The sequence below is a fragment of the Ursus americanus genome, chromosome 3 (assembly GCF_024610735.1).
Source record: "Ursus americanus isolate L20-20 chromosome 3, mUrsAme1.1.p, whole genome shotgun sequence".
Taxonomy (NCBI): domain Eukaryota; kingdom Metazoa; phylum Chordata; class Mammalia; order Carnivora; family Ursidae; genus Ursus; species Ursus americanus.
In genome coordinates, this window is record NC_142129.1 from 88,612,462 (window position 1) to 88,633,944 (window position 21,483).

Below are 21,483 nucleotides of genomic sequence, written 5' to 3' on the forward strand. Positions count from 1 at the left end.
TTCCAAGACTAGGAATAAGGTGGAAGAGTACACTTGTTTTGTTCAAAAACAAGAAGTGAACTAAATAATGTGACTCATTTTCTTGTGTAACTGACAAGTCAGTTACAGAGCAGAGCAGGGCTTACCACAGTAGAAGGGCCTGTTTGGAAGGCCATCACTCATTTTGATTCACACATTTTTGTGTTGGAAATACAAATCAATCTTATTTCCTTACCTGTCTGATACCTGGAAAACTTGAAAAAAGACTCAAATCTTGTAAGTAAGGGTAGAGTTAATTCACTTTAGCTTTTATATGGAAAATGATACAACTCTTATTTAGCCATCCAGTAGTAAATTTAATTAAGTAAATTTACTAGTTTAAGAGCAAAGAGTTTGATGAAATGGTTCAATTGAAATTTCTTCAAATTTTCCACTGCACACTGACCTTATAGAGTAAAAAATTTAATTTATCATATTTTTTTTAATTTCAATAATAACCCCAATTTGCAATTCGCTTTGGCACACCGCTGTAAATATATGTTTAGGTGCTTATGCATGGCTGCCAAGTTAGAATTTAAACTACATTTTACAATAACTGCTCACAGCTGTAAGCCTGCCTGTGTTGACGACAAGCTGGCTCTTATTATAACGTTGATTTTAGATGTCGGTTCTGCATAAGAAGAACTATAACACCGGGTGCCCTGACAATCACAGTTGGAAAAGTCAAACATCATTCCCTCATGAATGGTACTTCATAGCCCTTGCTGGTGAGTGGCAGTAAATATTTGGAAATTTCCCTGACTTGTTAACTACACACGGACTGTTTGATTTTAATGGAAGTCAGGGAAGTCAGTTGTGTTCTGTGCTTTGAAAATTCTCCACGCAGTATTTTTCATCATTAGCTTCCTTTCCATCAATAATGCATTCATTACATAATCATTCAGCACTAACTTGACAAAGTGATAGAGTCTACATCCACTTCTACCTTCCATTCAGTGAGCAAAGACACAGAGAATAACTTAAGTGTATCTTCACAGAAAAAAATGCCTTTCAAATATTAGAAACAGCTACTGTGTCTACTCTCCAATTCCAAACAGTTTCCTTTCCTAGTTCAACACTGCTGTGTCCTCGACTCTTTGTCATATGAAACGGTTTCACAATATTCTACTTTGGTTGAAACCCTAGGTGTATGGTAAGATATTCTAAATGTGACTTCAGAGAAAGAGAGATTATTTCAGCATTTTTCCATGATGCAAGGAACATCATGACATATATTTTATTTATTTTCAAGACCCCCAGCTGAGATGACATTATTCCCAAATCTCCAGTGCAAAGATGGTTCAATCACTGGACGATCATCTTTGTGCATGACCTCAACCATGGACCTCAAGAAAAGAACTGCTTCAGCAAAAGTTCAACTGAGTTCTTCATCTTTCTGATGTGGAACAAACTGAAGAGACTAGCCAATATCATGCATTATGATTTTATTTAATGTATTTATTTAAAGATGTATTTATTTATTTTTAGAGAGAGAAGAGAGAGCTCGAGTAGGCAGAAGGACAGAGGAAGAAGGAGAAAATCCACAAGCAGACCCCTCACAGAGCGTGCAGCCCAACACGGGACTTGATCTCACGACTCTGAGATCATGACCTGAGCTGAAACCAAGAATTAGAAGCTTAGCCAACTGAGCCACCCAGGCGCTCCCATCATGATTTTATTTTAATCTATGTTTCAATGCAGGTACTTCTGTGTGTATTTGTCTTCTAAGATTATATGCTCCTACAGAGTGTGGCCAATTTCCAAGTAACTACGGCTGGGCAGTTGTTATGGTATATTTTTTTGATGGTACTAAGTTTTTGTTCCTGAAACTGAACAACTTTTCTCAAATGTGTTTTTCTCTGGTCAATCACAGCCTTCATATGCTTGGTTAGATCATACTATGAATGTATGTTATATGAATACTTTAGGCTAGTTGCAAACTGCTTTGAAATTTTCAAGTACGAGGTCAAAGTTTTCCCTTATCCCCTTCTGATTTATTAGGAACTGGTATTTATGGAGACTAAATTACCACACAATAAAGGATAGTCTGAAGTGTGATAATGATTCTGAGACTCTTTGCTCCACAAATGTTACAAATTCTAAGACAAAATGTGTGTGTCCACCAAATAGTCTGAAGATATCCCAAGACACATGCCTTATAGGCTAGTGCATGCAGCCTGACAGAATCCTAAAATTTTTTTCCAATTTAATTTTTAAATCTCTCAGAAAATTTTAAAAAACCAACTTACACCTTTTAATGAGGACACCATCACGTAATGGCTCACTGAAGTGTTCTCCTGCTTATTATGACCACATCACTGAGAATCCATCATTTAGATTTGTTCTCTGTGACATTTTGCCACCAAGGCTAATTAATGTACCTAGTCTGGTCCACTGAGGTTGTTGTCTGGTGTCCTGTGTCCCAAAACACACTCTGGATGTTGGCCAGCTAGTTGGTAGGTATTATGTATGGGACCAAGGAAACGGACATCACTGACAGGAGTGGTGCTCTGGCTGAGAAGTGTTACTATGTTCCATGGTCAGGGCCAGTGCACATTACTGCAGCTAGTGTCCTGGTGTTTCGCAATGGCTACAACGCAGGCCAAGGAAGAGCGGACATTGACATAAGAAGCACCTAATTAAGGCTCTGCAGGTGGATGGATGCTGGTTCATGGCCTCCTTTACACTGGAAGAAGGGCAGTACCCTGGTACTTACCTGGTATTCCTCCTGGAGCAGGAAAAACAACTGGGTGCAGATCTATTCATGCTACCATCTGCTATCTACAGTCCTGATGGTGTAAAAACCATCGCCACCTCCAGGGTCAATTCTAAATCTACGGTGTTCGATCCTCCGCTTATATATTTCCCATCAATGAATCCAAGTATCAAGTAAGACAAATGTTTTAGACGAGGTATTTTTAGACCAGTTGCTAATGTATTTGAAATGCTTCTATCTTAACAGTGTAATCTGAACCAGAAAATTTTAAGGAGAGAAAACATATGCAGGTGTGCTCTGAACAGTAAACAAGGAAAGATCAGATCTTACTCTCAGGTTTGCAACGAAGTTTCTCTTTTCCTGGAGACCACTGTTTTATCCTAATGGAAATTCTTATCAAATGCTATACAATAAAAAAGCTGGAACATAAAGAAGATTGGAATTTGGGGTATCTGGTTTGCAATTTTGTATCTAGAGTATTAAAAAGACGTCTGTAGAGAAATGAAAGCTGAAGCAGTTCGCTGAAGGGCAAAATGTGATTTCTGTGGCTACATTTCATTTAAAACCGATAGGAACAGGATAAAACTTCCATGCTTCAATAAATGAAAAGTTACCGCCTTTGATGTCAGCTTGAGGACTCTGAATTCCACTTATCTCTTGTCCGTGTTTCAATAAGTACATAGAACCATTCAACTCTTCCCTTTATAGACACAAAGTAAAATACCTTTATATCAGGAAATTGGCCCAGATAGGTATCCAGTGTCAGCAAGGACCCATCCACTAGTTTTTGATGGAAGTCTTCCCACAGGACATCACATTTCTGAAAGAAGAAGAGAAATAGAGATAACCGCTGAATGATTTTAATTGGATACTTTTCACCAAACTTTTTAAAAAAATCAGGAACGATAAAATTAGATAAATAGCACTTCCTCGAATAGATGTTAGGAAAAATGTGGATTATGTAATAATACAATAAAACTTCAAGGCAATTTGGCTACCAGTTCTAATCAATAATACAGGCTACCAAGGATACAGACTACATTTTTCAGCCTGTGTCACAGCTAAGTGTAGCCACAAGACTAAGGTCTGGCCAAAGGGATGAACTTTCAGCAAGTGTCCCTAAAAGGAAGCTTGTCTTCCTTGATTCCTCCTTTTGCCAACTGGAGTGCAGAAATGAGAGCCAAGAGCCGGTGGCCAGTGCTCAGAGAGTCATACTGAACGAGGAGGACAGATGGGCCCCTGATGTCACCATACCTGGGCTGCTCACTCCAACGTCTTTTACGAGAGCGAGATAACTTTCTATCTTTGGAAAACCAGTTCTGGGGCCTTACTTGCTTTTGTTTCTTTTTCACACTTCAAATACTGATCCTCATTGTTACAGATTCCAATTCAAGAAATTTATGCCAACAAAAAAATTTAAATCCTCCCCGTGAAAAGGCTCGTCTTCTGATGTGAACAGATACCCTGAACGTGTAGTGTTCAGCTCCTTCACCATCACAATAGCCCATATCTGGATCTGCAACTAAAGGTTCCAAAAATCCTGGCAGGGCCTCCAAGGACCAACGTGGGACAGCAGCCATTTTCTGAAGGAATTAATGTCAACAGTGGCATCCGTCACACACAGAATGCCACATGGTGTTCTGAAAAGCTATTAACACAAGTTTCTATTATTCCCTTAAAAATTCTTTTCATGATGAATTTTTTATTATATACCATTCATCAGAAATTTATAATATGAGGTAAGCATTTAACAACGTGATATTAAAACGGTGTCTTTATATTAAAGAAAGGTGAGAAAAAGCAATTACTTAGTAATTGCATGGGAAAGTGGTGTGTGGAGGCTGGTTTTGCCAGATTCGTATTTTGAAAGTTTTCTAAAGGGGTAACAAGGCCAAGGACTTTCCTTAAAAATAAATCTCTGGGCTTTTTTTTTTTTTTTTTCAATCTTAACAAGATTATGACGATCAATGTGCGGTGTCAGAATTTTCACGGAGCAGCCCGGGGCTGCACGGTTAACCCATCTTTCCAAAGGCCACACAGACGGTCGGCACATCACACATCAGACCTTCTCCCGAGCCGGGGCAGCTGTATCCCTTAGGTCTTCTGTGCCTCAATGTTCATCAGTGAATCAATGAGCTCATGTGGAGTGGGCATGACAAACACCGCTCTTTAACAAAGAACTTGTATATGAGAGAAGCCCTGACAGGTGGTTTGCTAACACCAGTAATAATGACATGTACTGAGCACCATACCAATAAGTGAATACACAGGCTTTAAATGTGTTATTATTAGGCACAGTTCTTATTTTCACTTTGCAAATGAGAAGTGGGAGAACTCATCCAACCTCATCCAGAAGCCACTTCTGGTCTCCACCCCATTAGGCCTTCTGCAAAGCAGAAAATGCCCACTTTCTCACTTCCCGCCAGCCAGATGGCCCTCGGCTGCAAATTGGATTTCAGGTGTTAAGACATGTCTAGGGACAAAGGCTTCTGGAAGTCACATTCCTATTAGCAGACTGACCGCATCTGTCTTTAGGTTCTGCAGACCAGCAAATGGACCAGTGGCATTCAAGCGAAATAGATGCTTTTTGCGCCTCCTGACCCTGCTTTCAAGAAGGGATGGGGGAAGCAGGGGCGCAGGGGTGAAGTTCGTACACAAAATCATGCCCTGAGCCAGTTCTGCTGCTGAGATGAGCTAAGATGTGTAGAAAAGGATGGGAAAACACTATCCTTATTTTGAAGAAAATGCATCTTTAATGCACAGCTCTCTACCCCACTAGTGTCACAATGGTTCGCTAAGCACTAGCAGTCTGGGCTGATCTGGATGGCAGAACTGCATCTTCTGGGTGTCTTCCAGGTACACGCTGCGCCATCATGATTGAGCGGAACGTGCTGGCACCCCTGGCAGAAGTGCCCCAGGTCTCCTGTGGTCTCTGATCCTAGCTCTTACCTCGCCAACCATCTTCACATCTTCCCGCCCATACCAGTCCGGCTCGTAGACTTCATGCAGCGACTCGGTGAGCTTCATCGAGGCCTCCTGCATGCCTAGTGTTGGAGAAAACAACTCTGGTTGGAAAGACATGGATGAGGTGCCTCTTCCTCTGTCCCCTACTTTTCTAAGACAGAAAAATCTTGAGTTACCCACTAATCATTGAAGGAAAAATCATGAAGGCAAGACTGTTACTTCCATCTGTAGTCACAACTTTCCATGAGGGTCTCTAACGTATCTGATTACATTGTGCATTTTCTATTATTTGCATGATAATGGCAGATACTGAGTCTTGAAAAAAAGCAACAAGGTGTCCTATTCTGGAAACAACAATAGTAATGTGTTCTCTTATGTATGCCGTCACTTACGATGTGGAACAGAAACATAAATACACAGGACACCTAAAATAATTCATCCATAAGACTATGGAGATCTAAAAACAAAATTAATCCTAAATGACTTTAAATCTAAGAAATGAAGCCTTCCACAGAAGCAGGCTGAAGCAAAATTAACAGGATTCCAGGGCAGAACAGCTGGAAGTGGTGTAAGTGGCCTAACCATTTTCAAAAGAAAAAAAGACAAAGTTTTTCTTTTTCTAAAGCTATTAAAAGCTACACATACAGTTTTAAATCAGAATTCTCAGCTTAGAGTTCTTAAGTCGGGGGGGTCAGAATTTTCATTAGATGTACATTTGGTGTGTGTTGCAAAAACTATGGTTGTTAAGGAACAGGAAAGATACAAAGCGTTCTTATGCAACACGGTGATGGGAAGTATCACCAAGTCTTTTCCGGTCTCTGCTCTGCCCCCCCTTTAAACCACGGAGGGTACAGTGTGGGTGGGGTGGAGACAGCACAGGGCTGAGAACAGTTCATAATGCGTTCTTTGGCTGGTGACTTGGAGAAGCTTCCCCTCTGGCACCAAACCCTCCCGACCGGCTAGAAGCTGAGACCTGGCCCAGTTGGTGTCTTGGCTTTTGTCACTAGGGGATGTGAAATTTTCCTTAGAAACGAAAGACATCTCATAAAACATAATGCCCATGACTCCACAATGGAAAGCTTTCCTGAAACCGAAAGCTGCAACCATCTAGACTCAACTAGATGCTTGTTGGATTTAAGGGAGTCGATTCTGGGTTCAACCATGAGAAAAGGACAAAATAAAAGACGTCTGACATGACAGAAGTATATCCTTGAGGAGTAGGTCCAAAAGTCAGCATGGTAATTTTCATAGTACGTTTTCTCTCTGGGCAGGGAACACCCCCACTCTCCTTCCTCCGATAAGATGCAGATACAGATTTGGTCTGTGCCCTTGAGAAGTTTGAAGGTTTCCAGGCCCCATGAAGTAGGAAAGCCTGCAACCCTCTCTCCATGAAGCAAATCACTGAGCACACTACAGGATCCCCCAACACCACACTGTATGGCCCACACCTGCTGAAACGACTCAGGGACCAAAAGAAGCAGCCCAGCAGCGATGACGTGAAGGCATGTAGGGGTAGAGAGCACCAAAAATTAATGCAGGGGCGCCTGGGTGGCACAGCGGTTAAGCGTCTGCCTTCGGCTCAGGGCGTGATCCCGGCGTTATGGGATCGAGCCCCACGTCAGGCTCCTCAGCTATGAGCCTGCTTCTGCCTCTCCCACTCCTCCTGCTTGTGTTCCCTCTCTCGCTGGCTGTCTCTATCTCTGTCGAATAAATAAATAAAATCTTTCAAAAAAAAAAAAATTAATGCAAAACCTGCAAGTGTCCCCCAGCACTCTGAATGAATCCCCTAATGAGGATGTCCCCTCTCATACGTGCGGTCGCTGCTGAGGGAGACCGACCTGATCTCCAGCATCTATATTCGCCCCTCCGCGAGGACCAGCAAGCCTCTGCTAAGAAATGGACCCCTGGAAAGTCAGTCACTGGTAGACACCCTTCCATAATTCAGACGCCAAAAGGCTTCTGAAGGTTTCTCTTAAATCTTTGTCTTAAGTTTGATGGAAATTATAAACAGCTGTGTAGATAGGTTCTTAAGGTCTTAAGCGGAAGAAAAAGAAAGGATGGTGTTGTAGGACAAATAACCTTTGCGGTGAAAAATAAAACTGTGAATGTAAGCTTAAAATAAAATTATGTAAGACCTTACTCAGTGGGGCTGAAAGCACAATGTCACAGTAAATATGCCTCCCAGCAGCCAAAAATAACTACTAATTGCTCTGAGTGGATAAGTAGTGATGGAAAATTTGGAAAGAATCCATTTTGACATAGAAAGTGTTTCTAGAACTCCCCATAGGAAGTACTTGGTTGGACACATAGGTGAACAAGACACAAGCTTTGCTCTTAAGGGGCCTAAAGAATGGCAAAGATTTTAGGGATTTAGAATCTACTCTGCTGACAAAGCATAAGAAAGAGAGAGAGAAAAAAAAAAAGCTAAAACCCAAGTTCCCTTCAAAGCAGCTTGGCAGGCAACATCAAAGCAGAGGAGATGCTAAATGCTACCTCTGGCATTTAATAATATCTATGTCCACTATTTTCTTAAAAGATTAGTGATTTCCAAAACCGCAAGACAGGTGCCCAACAGTACACATAGAATAGTTATTTTACTACTGGATAGGAACCATGTGTCTTGCTTTAAAATTCTGGACCTTCTCCAAGGCATTTACTGCAACATCTTCTTTCCCTCTGCAACCAAATTTGCGAGCTTCTATTTTCACCCTCAAAGATTTGTTGCAGAGATTACACAGCTACAAGCGCCCTCTTTGTACAGCCTGAGGGTGTATGTTTTAGTTAAAAATAACATCAGCTAAAATACATTATGACAATAACGAGCGGCAGCTATAAACCATTACAAGGGTATCTAAAATATTGTAAGTATCTGGCAGCTCTGCCCATTATTTAGAAGAGAGCTGTTTAAGAAGCCAGCAGGTGGCTCAGAGGAAAGCAGGATGGGAAGTCTTTCCCCTAGAGATTTAAGGAGAGCAAATATAGGAGCAAGAGTGGGGGGAGGCGGGAAGGGGAGGCAGAATGTGAGATGGCTTGAGGACAGTCAACCCTCCAGCTTGGTCATGCTCACACACAAGTCACATACAACTAAAAAGCTGTGATGCCATCATCTCGGCCACGCTCCATGGAGGGGAAGTTCTTGTGTGCTCATTACCTCTGTGGCTGGCCTCCTCTGTCGCCCCCATGCCAGTGACTCTTGATTCCAAATCCCTACTGGACACCTCCCCTTGGATGGTACCTCAGGCTTCATATGCCCAAAACAAACTCAGAACTTCTGACAAAACCTCTTCCTACTCCTCTTCCCAATCCTCAGGAATCTCACCCAGTTGTCCCAGTTAGAAAACTGAAGCCATCCCAGATTCAACCTCCCAAAGCAAGTATATCACCAAGGCACACCAGTCCTGACTGATTCTCAAAGGAAGCCCCTCGCTTCCACGCCCACGGCCCTGAACTGGATACGCATCATCTATCATTTGGATTAGATCAAATAATCCATGTAAACGGTTGAACAAAGTACTTCTACAAAGCTCACGTTCAAATGTCAGCCTCATTATGAAAAATACTTTTGGGGGCACCTGGGTGGCTCAGTCGTTAAGCGTCTGCCTTCGGCTCAGGGTGTGATCCCGACGTTCTAGGATTGAGCCCCGCATCAGGTTCCTCTACTGGGAGCCAGCTTCTTCCTCTCCTACTCCCCCTGCTTGTGTTCCCTCTCTCGCTGGCTGTCTCGGTCAAATAAATAAATAAAATCTTTAAAAAATATATATTTTTGAAGGCATCGTGGCATAATAATTAAAACTATTATTTACGGTCCATCAGCCTTTGTTAAAACCTTGGTTCCAAAACATATCATCTGTGTGATCTTAGGCAAATTACCTAACCATCCTAGACCTCAGTTTTCCAAAGTGTACACTACTTTTAAATGACAGTACGTGCCATGGCCTTGGTTAAAATTGTATGAAATGAGGCAGTAAAAGCTTATATCAGTGCCTCGCACAGAACTGCTCAATAAATGTTAGCTTTTCTTCACTATCGTTATTAAATACTGGACTAGACTTCTAAGAAGCGTCCTTGCAGCTTCATCTCCTCTAGCCTGAATCCCACAAAACCTCAATAACTATTTTTCTAAAATGCTAATCTGCTCATGCGACGCATTCCCTTGCCTACAGTAATGTAATGACTCCTGTCCGTGATGACGGACTAAAACCCCAATATGATATGATATGTAAGCATACCTACCTTTCCATGTCTCATCCATCTCAGTCTCTTGCTTACCCTCAATGATCTACTTGTTCCCCAAAGAGCCCAAGCTTCTTGCTGCCTCCTGGACCTTTGTATATGTAGCTTCTTCTATCTGGAAAGTCCTTCCAAACATCAACCTCAGTCTCCGGCATATCTTTTCACTTGATAACTAGTTACACTCCCCTCCTGGGTCCATTTAACTGTGAGTTTCTTGGAAGGCCCAACCTGGTCTCCTGTCCCTTGGGGGGGGGGGGGTCCTGTCCTCTGTTGTAACACACATAACATACACTTGTGTTAAAGTATGTGTTAGTATGTATATCTGGCCTTTTTGCTTATTTAACCTTCTCCCCATCTCTGCTGTCAGCTCCATGAGAGTAGGTCCTGTGTCTTGTTCATCTCTGCATCTTCACTCCAAGAACAGTGTTGCACCCATACACGGGGCTCAATGCAACATTTGCTGCTAAAATAACTGAGAACATAAGACCTACCTCGCAAAGCCCAAGCATCAGCAGAAACAACAATGACCTACAGAGGTGAATGGCACCCAGAGATCAGTGATCATAAGATGAAGAGTAACCCTATTCCCCAGAGTCCTAGTGGTAGAGATTTGGAGGGCTTCTCAGAGCACCTGGAGCACTTTATGGATGAGGAACCTAAGTCAGCTGAGAGCTTGGTGATCTTCCCATCACTGCCCCTGGGATCGGACTCAGGAGCCATCACTCTCCGGGCATGATCTCCTTCCTCCGTAATGCTGCCTGCGTTACAGTACAATTAGTTAGCTAGTGTTCTTTTTTTGTGTGTGTGAAAGCCAGAAAAACTGGCATTGAAAGCCCTTTGAAAATCCAAATTTATGATTTATTTAATGCCTACCCCTTGTCTTTCCTTGTGTTCCCCAAAACGCAAACTGTGCTAAAGAACTAAAGAACCCTAATTCTTGGTGTGACTTTGAGAAGAGAGAAGCATTCCATCATCAAATACCTGGAAAATGCTGCCCACGCATAGGGCTTCTGGAGATTATGTTAACATAGTAAGGGCCCTGTAGTAAGTATGCTCTCTTGGAAAATTCATTCCAATCAGCCTTGACCAAAGTAATTTAGACATAGGTTCCTTTTATGGAATATCATTTGTTAACAAAACGTGTTGGGGAAGAGTTGCTGGAAGGTCCTCTCTCTTTCATATGGGGATGTGACCAATAGAAGTGGAAGGAGGACACAGTCTGCAACATTGAAAAGCACCAGTGTCTCTCTGGAGCTACCACTTCACTCAGTGGATTCTCCTAGACACTAGTAAGGAAAAGAATTATTCCAGTCTTAAAGTTTTAAAATAGCCATCTTTCTACTAAGCATGTAAAATTGACCAAATACAGAAACTTGAGAAGGAGACTGAATTCACTCATTCATTCAACAAATTTATCCACGTTAAAACAAAACAAAACAAAACAAAACAAAAAAACAGCCAACATTGAATAAAAAAAAAAAAATCAGCCAACATAAAGAAAATCCTGTGGGGTGTCTGGGTGGCTCAGTCTTGATTTCAGCTCAGGTCATGAACTCAGGGTCCTGGTATCAAGCCCCAAATCAGGCTCTGCACTCAGCAGGGAGTCAGCTTAAGGATTCTCTCTCTTCCTTTCCCTCTGTCCCTCCCTCCACTCATGTATATGCTCTCTCTCTCTCTTTCTCTCACAAATAAATAAATCTTTAAAAAAAAATCCTATGCTTGAAATAATACATAGCATCTTGTGCTCAAATCCTAAACCAATAGTGAAAGAAATACCTAGAGTGCCTTCTATTTTCTGACTGAACTATTAAAATACTTAGGGTAAATTTTTTAGAAAAGTGAAGTATGAGCTCTATGAATTTGTGAAAGTTCTCTGAGACTTTCTTCTTTACAAATGTAAACAAAGGCTGCCATTTATCATATAGCTGTGTCAGGTGGTCACAAAGAGGTAATATGGCTATGCTTAACACACAGCCTAGCACATAGGAAGTGTTCATTCCAAAGTAACAGTAAGTTATTATTACTCCATTTGTACATACAAAATTGAATTTGTGAAACCAGTGCTCTACCAATAGTCATATAGTTCAAAGGCTGGATAAGACAGTAGATAAAAAAAGCAAGGCCACAACAAGGATGGACCTAGAGGGTATTAAGTAAAATAAGTCAGACAGAGAAAGACAAATACCATATGATTTCACTCATATGTGGAATTTAAGAAACAAAACAAAGGAACGAACAAAGGGGAAAAAAGAAACAAACAAAAACAGACTCTTAAATACAGAGAACTGGTGGTTGCCAGAGGGGAGGTGGGGGGGGGACGGGGGAAACAAATGAAAGGGATTAAGAATTCACTCATCATGAAGGGCACTGAGTAATGTAGAGAATTGTCGAATCACCGTATTGTACACTTGAAACTAATATAACACTGTATGTTAATTATACTTCAATTTATAAAAAAGCAATGCCTTAGGAGACATGTGGACCAGAGTATGTATCTTGGCCCTGCTCTTTACCAGTTCATGACTTTGAACAAGCTATTTAACCCCTCTGGGCCTCACTTTTTTGTCTATAACATAAAGACGATACAAGCACCTAACCCAGAGTTGTCATGAGAATTAAAATTATATGCCTGGCTTATACAAGCCTAAATATAGTTAAGTTTAAAAATCAATGTCACTAATGTTTTATTATTATAACTAAATTCTTTTTATTCTTTTTTTTTTTTTTAAAGATTTTATTTGACAGAGATAGAGACAGCCAGCGAGAGAGGGAACACAAGCAGGGGAGGGGGAGAGGAAGAAGCAGGCTCCCAGCGGAAGAGCCTGACTTGGGGCTCGATCCCAGAACGCCGGGATCACGTCCTGAGCCGAAGGCAGACGCTTAACGACTGAGCTACCCAGGTGCCCCAATTCTTTTTATTCTTAAGATGATTATTTTATTGGAGTGCCTGGGTGGCTCAGTTAGTTGAGCGGCTGCCTTTGACTCAGGTAATGATCAAAGGGTCCTGGGATTGAGCCCTGTGTTGGGTTTCCTGCTCAGTGGAGAGCCTGTTTCTCCTTCTCCCTCTGCCTGCCACTCTGCCTACTTGTGCTCACTCTCTATCTCTCTGTCAAATAAACAAAATTAAAAAAAAAAAAGATTATTATTTTATTACTTATCACTATCTTTGAAACAATTTCACACTTCCACAATGAGAAGGCTAGAATAAGTTCTTGGAACTCGAACTACTGTGTCAAAAGGCATAAAAGGCATATCTATCCCCCCAAAAAGAGACATTTAGAGACTTTTGCCAAATTGCTCTCCAGGAAAGCTGTCTTACCAGCAGTGTATAAAACGGGTCTGCTCCCCACAGCTTTTTCAATGCTATGCATTATGGTCTTTTTAATTTTAATGTCTTTGAACATTTGGAAGAAAAATGACAGTATCTCCCTTTTGAGTTTCTTTAATATTCTTTGATTATCCATCCATGAGGATAAGTGAAACTATTTTTGAAACCTGAAACTCTTTTTTCACACTTAGTACCCATCTCCCCGTTGTTCTCTGGCAATTTTTCTTCATATGTTCTACCTAGTTTTTTCTTTTAACCAACTGATATTCCTTTAGTGTACTTACTGAGCTCACTTTCATTAAATATGTTGTCAAAATAATTTTTTAAACATACATGTAAGTTTGATACATTTATGAGGCCAAATCTCTCAATCTTTCCCTTTACGGTCTGTCTTTTGGGTTGCCCTTGTAAAGACCTTGTCACCCGAGACTAGAGACTAAGTCTACTGTATTTTATTCTAGTACTTCAGGACATCACTTTGTATACATATTTAACTCTTTACTAGATCTGTAACTGAGAAGGAGGGAGTGGAGAACGAGCTTGAGAATCTTATTTTTTTCTGGGTGTCTCACTAGTTGTTGCAAGACCCCCTTGCACATGATCCATTCTCCGCTCACTAGTCTCGAAGTCTGCCTTGTGTTCCATCACATCCATGGGTGTACCTGGATCCATCTCAGCAGTTGTATAAGGTACAGCAGGCAAGAAGGGAGAACACCTCCCTACTGCCCTCTCCTCCTTCCACCACTCACCTCATTACTTTGCCTTGCATGGCTGAGGCCAAAACCCAATGTCATGGCCTCTCTGTCTCCATCTAGTGGCAGAGCTGCAAGTGTAGCTGGTCCCCATAAGTTACAGGTGATCCAGGCCCTTGATTTCTGATAACCCTCCACCTGCTTCTACCATGACTCCTTGCCCCTTCCAGCTGGTGGGCTTACGTGTGAGTCTGTGAGTGATCTACTCTTGGGACATGTTCTCCCTTAGGATATACGTCAGTTGCAGCTTTTCTTAAACAAGGTCTTAAGCTCACTCTATCTCACAATGCTTCCTAGAAATCGTTGGTGTGGGAGGCACTTATTCCTCGTTGCCAGCATAACAGTAGACAATTTTTTCTTGTATATTCTCATTATCATTTCTGTGGGAATTTGGGAGTGGGTGGAATGAACACCTGTGCTCAAGTACCCATCTTGCCAGAAAACCAAATGGCTTTGTAATTAACACTTAATCCCACCACTCGTGAATTTCAAGAACAATCTGTGCTTACTAACGTAACATGCAGTAAACAATGCACACACATTACCTTTGATAGCTGCTAAATATCCCCGTAGTTCTCGCTGAAGCCTGGTACCTTCTGCCTGAAAAACACACAAACACAGAGATGCTAAACATCTTGTCTATATTTTGCATGGAAACGTGAGAGGCAATAAGTCTCCGAGTTATTATTACAGAGGCTCACTCTTGAAAGAACATAAATATGTACACACAGACTAAACAAGGCACCCATCAGTGTAAACACTTAGAGAGATTTTATTCAGCTTAAAAGTAAAGGCAAGTAAGATTTTGCTGAGAACGGAAACTATGACCCACCAGACAGCCTCCTATATATTCAAGAGCCAGCAAGTCCCTCGGTTTTGATGCATGGAATACAACAGTTGGAAATTGATCACCACTGTTCAATATGGTAGCTACTAGCTACATGTGGCTAGAGCTTGCAATGTGGCTTGTCCAAATGGAGATGTACTGTAAGTGTAAAATACCAGATTTCAGAGACTTAGTTCCAAAAAACCTAATTAATAGGTTTTATATTGATTATATGTTAAAATGGTAATACTTGGGATATAGTGATGATGTGGTTTTGGAATATAGGTGAGATTGGGTGGGGTCCAGAGCCGACAACGAAGAAAGAATTCTTGAGACATCTTTGGTGCAAAATGGTGGTTTTATTTAAGCACTGGGACAGGACCCAAGGGCGCAAAGACCTGCACGGGGGTTGTGAGGAGCAATTGATTATATACTATGGGGTTGGGGGAGGTAAAGAAAAAGAGAAGTTTTCAAAAGAACTTTCATACGCTAAAGAGGACCTACAAGGTACCAGAGGCCTTGCCATTGTCAAGTTAAGGTTGTTTTTCCCTCTAGTAAAGCCGTAACACCAAGACAGTTGGGAGCTTCCTGGAAGAATATCACACATGTCCCAGCCAGGAGGGGGGCGGGGTGCAGGGTGTCAGCTTATGCTTTGTCTTCAGCCAGCCTTCTGCTCCCTCATCACTGAGTTAACTAAACTGTATTACTAAAATGAATTTCACTCTTTCTTTCACTTTATAAACGTGGCCACTAGAAATTTTTAATCTACATTTGTGGTTTGCGTTGTATTAGTATTGGACGTCACCAAAATAGACAAACTCCGAAACTGTAAATGTTGACATATAAATCTTTGTTTTGGTTTGGATTAGATTTAGAAACTCTGAGACTAAGATTGGATTGCAAGCAGTGGAGAAATGAGGCAGGCAGGGGATGGGCACCAACGCAGGGCGCATGATCAAGCAAGTTACCAGAGTGGGCAGCCCAGTCTCAGTCCCACTGGGGAGCTCTGGGAGAAGGTGTTAGATGGCCTTTAGATAGCCTAACTGGGGAGCAAGGGAAGTGGGGCATTCATGCATCAACCCCCATCAGATCAGTTTTGGGGTGGGGGCTGCTGCTGGGGATGCCAGAGAAAGCTCGCAGGCCAAGAGCCGCCCTGGCAGACAGTAGCAACTAAATCCAGTGCGCTTGGAAAGGGCAGGTACTAGGGCACTACAATTGAAAATATTTTTAAAATATGCATTTTATCTGCAGAATCATTTAATAAACTTACAGAGAGCTAGCACACAGAATGACCCTACCTTGGTAATTAATAAAAAAGCAGCTACAATAGTCATATTCAGCTCAACAGGCATTGTTAGCATTTAGCAAAAAAAGGGGGATAGATATGAAGGGGGGAAAAAACCTACTTCCTTCTGTAAATTGCAATCTGGTAGAGGAACTGAAGTATCGAAATAATGATGTGGTTTTGGAATATAGGTAAGGTTCGGTGGAGTGGGGTCCGGAGCCGACGACCAAGAAAGAATTCTTGAGACATCTTTGGTGCAAAATGGTGATTTATTAAAGCACCGGGACAGGACCTGGGGGCAGAAAGAGCTGCTGTCCTGGGGTTGTGTGGGGTGGCTGATTATATACTATGGGGTTGGGGGAGGTAAGGAAAAAGGGAGGTTGAGAAAGTACTTTCATATGTTAAATACTCACAGGATACCAGAGGCCTTGCCATTGTCAAATTAAGGTTGTTTTTCCTCTCTAGCAAGACATTAGCATTAAGATGGTTGGGGGCTTCCTGGAAGAATGTCACAACTGCCCCACCCAGGAGTGGGAGGTAAGGGGAGGTGCGGGGTGTCCCCTTACGCTTTGTCTTCAGCCAGCCTTCTGCTCCCTCACCAATAAAAATTGCATTGCAAAGCAGGTTAGATTAAGCTCTGAAATAACCATTCCAAGTATTCGGGGGTACAATGTAAAGATAAAACGCTCATCACATTTAAAGACGGACAGTGATTAATACAAAGAAACTCTGAAAAGGAGTGTTTAAGACTATGGCTGGACCTCAAAAGGGCTTCTGAATGAGACAATTTTCCTACATGGTATAGTATATAAAATGTCTCCACATGGTTTAAAATCAAACTCTACATTTCCCTTGTTTTGCTGAGCCATCCAGAAATATCACGTGAAGGCAAACTGCCACAAGCTAGGTTTAAAAAATCAAACCATTCTGGATTTCCAAAACATTAACGTAGAGTAGAAAACCGTAGGGAAAGGATGAGGAGAACAAATAGAAAATCCTGACGATCAATGCTTGGGGAAATGTAGAGGACGAAGAGGATCCAAAGAAAACAGGTGAACTTAGACCGAGGTCCATACCAATGATGAGGTTACGGAATACAGATGAGGTTCAGTGGGGTGGAGTCCGGAGCCGACGACCAAGAAAGAATTCTTGGGGCGTCTTTGGTGCAAAATTGGTGGTTTATTAAAGCACAGGGACAGGACCCTTGGGCAGAAAGACCTGCTGCACTGGGGATGTGAGGGGGGCTGATTATATACCATGGGGTTGGGGGAGGTAAGGAAACAGGAAGGTTGAGGAAATACTTTCATATGTTAAAGAAGATTCACAAGATACTGGAGGCCTTGCCATTGTCAAATTAAGGTGGTTTTGCCCTCTAGCAAGGCATTAACATGAAGATGGTTGGGAACTTCCTGGAGGCTGCAGATTATAAAGACATTTAATTGTATCTACATTCCCTTCCGGAAGCTGGGTTATTGGTAGAAATGCTTTGTTCTTGTAAACTGCTAAGACATTTGTAAACTGAGGGAGACTTAAGTCTTGCAGGATTGTGGTCTCTATAGGTTAACTATTTCTTTTGTCCTATAGGGCAGCCAGGAGTGCCTGAGGAATGTCACATACATCCCATGGTGGGGGGGGGGTTGCAGGGCATCAGTTTCTGCTTTGTCCTCAGCTTCCCTTCTGTTCCCTCATCACCACCACCACAAAAAGCATTTGGGGAAGAAAGAAGTACATCTTCCCCATACTTAAGATCCATGATCTGACAGGCACTATGTCCCATTCTGAGTATCTAAGCTGAAAAGATAAGGCTGTGAGAGGCTGTATCATTGCCAAATCTACTCTGCCCCCCATGACCCGATCTGATTTGAGGGAGGGTTACACTTCCTGCCCATCAACCTCAGCCTTGGCCGATGAAATGTGAGTGGAAGTGCCACGCACTACTCCTGAGCAACTAAGAGCTCTCGCAGTCCTAACATTTCTTTCCCCTCCACCCTGAGTCCTATAACATTCCACATGTGGGCTGCTTCTCCAGACTGGATCACGGACTGGAGAGAGCATGGAGCACAGCTGCTATTCATAGTTTCACGAGCGAAAAAGCAATCTCTGTGGCCGAAAGCCACTAATGTGTTGCTGCCACAGCATCCCCTGCCCTAAATGGCCAGAAAAAAGGCTCACCACCACTACTGGAAATGCTGAAAGATGGAGAAGCCTGAAATCTAACAGAAAAAAAAAAAGTCAATAGAGTTAGTTGAAAAGCACAAAAGACATTGACAGAAACATTTCAGAAAGTAAATCCAATTGGAAGGATTAAGGGCAAAATGGAGGGTTTAGTAAATGGAAGCCCAAGTGCTGAAGTGATAGAAAGGAGTAGATAGTACAAAGAGAGAAGAAGTGAGACCCAGGATCCTGCATCCTAATAGATGGCATTTAATTTAGAGAGAATATCCGCAATCAGACATGTGACTCACCGGGACAGATCTACACCCAGATCAATCTAAAGCCTACAGCCCTAAAAAGTGCAATTAGGAGGCTCTGAATCCCCTAAGGCCATGTTTCTCAAAATGGATAGATGTACACCTTGGGGTACTTAATGGTCTGTCTAGGGCACAGAGAGCCACAAAATACACCCAAAGCATCTCTCTGTAACATCAATTTACTGAAGGTGGAGGGGAGCAAATGGAGAAGAAACCATTCTTTTATAGCCATTAAGCCACCTGTTATGATGTACAAAGAAAAATTACACAGAGATTAAACACAGAACGGCACAGACGTCCCCTATTTTCAGCTGTCTACTTTGGAGCTCTGCTCTCCCACCCTTCGCAGTCCTTCCCTGCAAGCGTGCTAGGCACTGAGCTAGGCAGGGCTTGTTTCTCACCCAGAAGGATGCTTTCTCCTCAGAAAGCCATACAAAGCCTGCTGTTGCAACTGATGGTTATGAGTCACCACGACCGTTCATGGTTTCTGGAAATTGCAAAAAAAAGTAGTGGGGAAGGGTATTCTTTTCCCGAATATTTAAGAAATAGAGCATGTCAACTTCATACCACAATCGCCTTTTCTTTCCAAACAAGAGAGAGCATGAAATAAATTCAGGCTTCACTCCAAACACTGCAATCCCCTAGCCCAAGGGAAGCAATGAACATTTTTTTAAAATGACATAAGAATCCCAGAAGAAATTTTTTAGGAATCGAAGAGGGGCAGAAAGTTCAAATTAGACAATAAATGCTTAAATAGATGAGTTCAATTTAAGCAGATAAACTGAAAGGCTGATTTAAATAACTTTTTTTCCAATTATTAAAATTCTTAATTTTCCTTCATGATTATTAAGGTTCATAAATCATTTGGTAATAACCATACTGAATTCATCTAAAATTCTGCCTGAATCAAAAAGGTAAAAGGCTCTGGAGAGAAATTTCTCACCTATAATATGCCACAGAGTAGTTCTTCTGCAAAACCTACTGCCTAATAAAATTTTCTTGACATCATTATTCTGTGTGAATCACAAAGAGGTTTTAAATTAGAAATAAATTCTTCCAGCAATGCTCAGATCGTTCCATATTCCTCTGAAAATTACCATTTCAGTAATTCAGTCTTGAATTATGTATGGTGCAGAAAACAGATTCAAAATTCCACAACTTACTACTATATGGCATATTTCCCCTTCGATTTCTTTATGTTGTTCTCTGTAAGGAAAGATGAAATTATTATTCTAACTTATGGTCACCTTCTCCTCAGGGCTTAAGGTAAGATGAGGCCAATGAGTCTTTTATAATTAAGTCGTCTGATTGCCAACTCATACTCCTCTTCGGACATGATCTAAGAAGGATTCACGCCCACAGAATTCCTTGCCCTGGCATATAGTATAATAACGTGGCTCTGGTGTTGGGGGTTCTTCATTTATTTTTTCAATTGAATCATTTATCAATGTCAGAAGCTGCTGCTTCTCCAGCCCAGACAATGCCGGTCCTTACTTTCTTCCCACACAGCCCAAGGGAGCCAGCCTGTTTTCCTTCCTCATTAAAGCTTCTTCTACCCACGCACTCCCTTGGGTGTCACACTCTTGTAAGGCTAGGGAGCAGGAAACAGTCTCCCTAGTCCCCTGCTTCCCAGCTGTCCTGGAAAACAAGACAGGGTCATTTTGGGTTTCATCATGGAGGTAATAAAAAATCAACAGGCATGCAAAAAGTATACATGGTTTTAAAACATTACAAAGGTCTGGGAATCACTGCCTCTAGTAAAAAAAAAAAAAAAAAATCTCTTCATTCCCTTGCTGAGTGGTATCTTGAAGCTGTTGCTTTCTTCCCTTCCTCCTGTAAGCACTATTCATGAGAGCCATATCCTCCCCCAAGGATTAGAGTGAAACTTAAAATCTAACTAAATAGTCAGAGAAAGAACATGCAGGCACAGCATCATGGAAGGTTTCAGATATCTGTGTTACTCAATACAAAAAAACTCACATTCTATACTTAATTCTGTTTCCAAATTGTTTGACATCAGATTGGTCCTCAGTAGAACCAATTCCTTAATTATTCGTATATATGTCTTGGGGTAGATGGGGGGGGGGCAAGGGTGAGGGGGGCCAGTTCCCAGAAATGCTGGGCTCCTGGATAGATATCATTTAAAGTCTCTCTTCAGCACCCCGGACAGCTCCATTCTTCACCTAAAGATTTAACCTATGTTGTATCAAAGGACCATTACTGCATCAAAGTTTCCTACTGCACTCTGATAAGTGAACAGATGAGTTTTAAACAGGTTTCCTTCAAAGTGAGCCAGGACCCTCGTAAGAAGAGCTACCACAGACTCCAAAACTCAGAAGTGTCTCAAAGTCCTATAAGGCATTGGGCTTAAAAACAAGGCTGCATTTAGCTGTGATGAAGGACATTTGATGATTCATGAGTCTAGTTGTTTATTGTTTAGATACGCTAAATTCTGAAGCATTAATATTTCTTAATACTTATGCCTAGAACTTCAGGAGCCATAAAGAGGTATAATTTTGTTAGCTTACCTTTAACCCTGTTACTTCTGCCCAGAAGAAAGAAGCCATAGTTGAGGCATTAATTTGACTGAATTGTAGACACAATGCATGGAATGAATTAATAATTTCTAATGAACTAAACTCGGGGCAGCAATCACTGAAAATTCAGGGGTATGCCCATGTACCACCATGTACATGATAACCCTGTGCAAGGGCAGGTGCCATTACAGCGCTGACTGTGTTGCAAAACCAAATCCAGTGGATTTCCTTTGTAAGGTTATACAAATCTAGCCAAACACCTTCAACGATAGGTATTAATTACCTATTAAACAAGCAAGGACTTTTTGAGTTGACTTGTTAAAATATGGTAAATGTAGTACTGATTTACATTG

General features: G+C 41.6%; 1 protein-coding gene across 4 annotated transcripts in view; it reads right to left on the reverse strand.

Moving 5' to 3' along the window:
* Window positions 1-21,483, reverse strand: part of AMPH (amphiphysin) — a 211,229-nt gene that overhangs the window by 81,429 nt on the left and 108,317 nt on the right. For all 4 annotated transcript variants that reach the window (XM_087861200.1, XM_045793492.2, XM_045793493.2 and 1 more), the window contains exons 3-5: window positions 14,557-14,611; window positions 5,684-5,778; window positions 3,459-3,554 (exon numbers count right to left, since the gene is read on the reverse strand). In XM_087861200.1, the coding sequence (XP_087717326.1) occupies window positions 3,459-3,554; window positions 5,684-5,778; window positions 14,557-14,611 (246 nt within the window). The remainder of the gene's footprint in view (window positions 1-3,458; window positions 3,555-5,683; window positions 5,779-14,556; window positions 14,612-21,483) is intronic.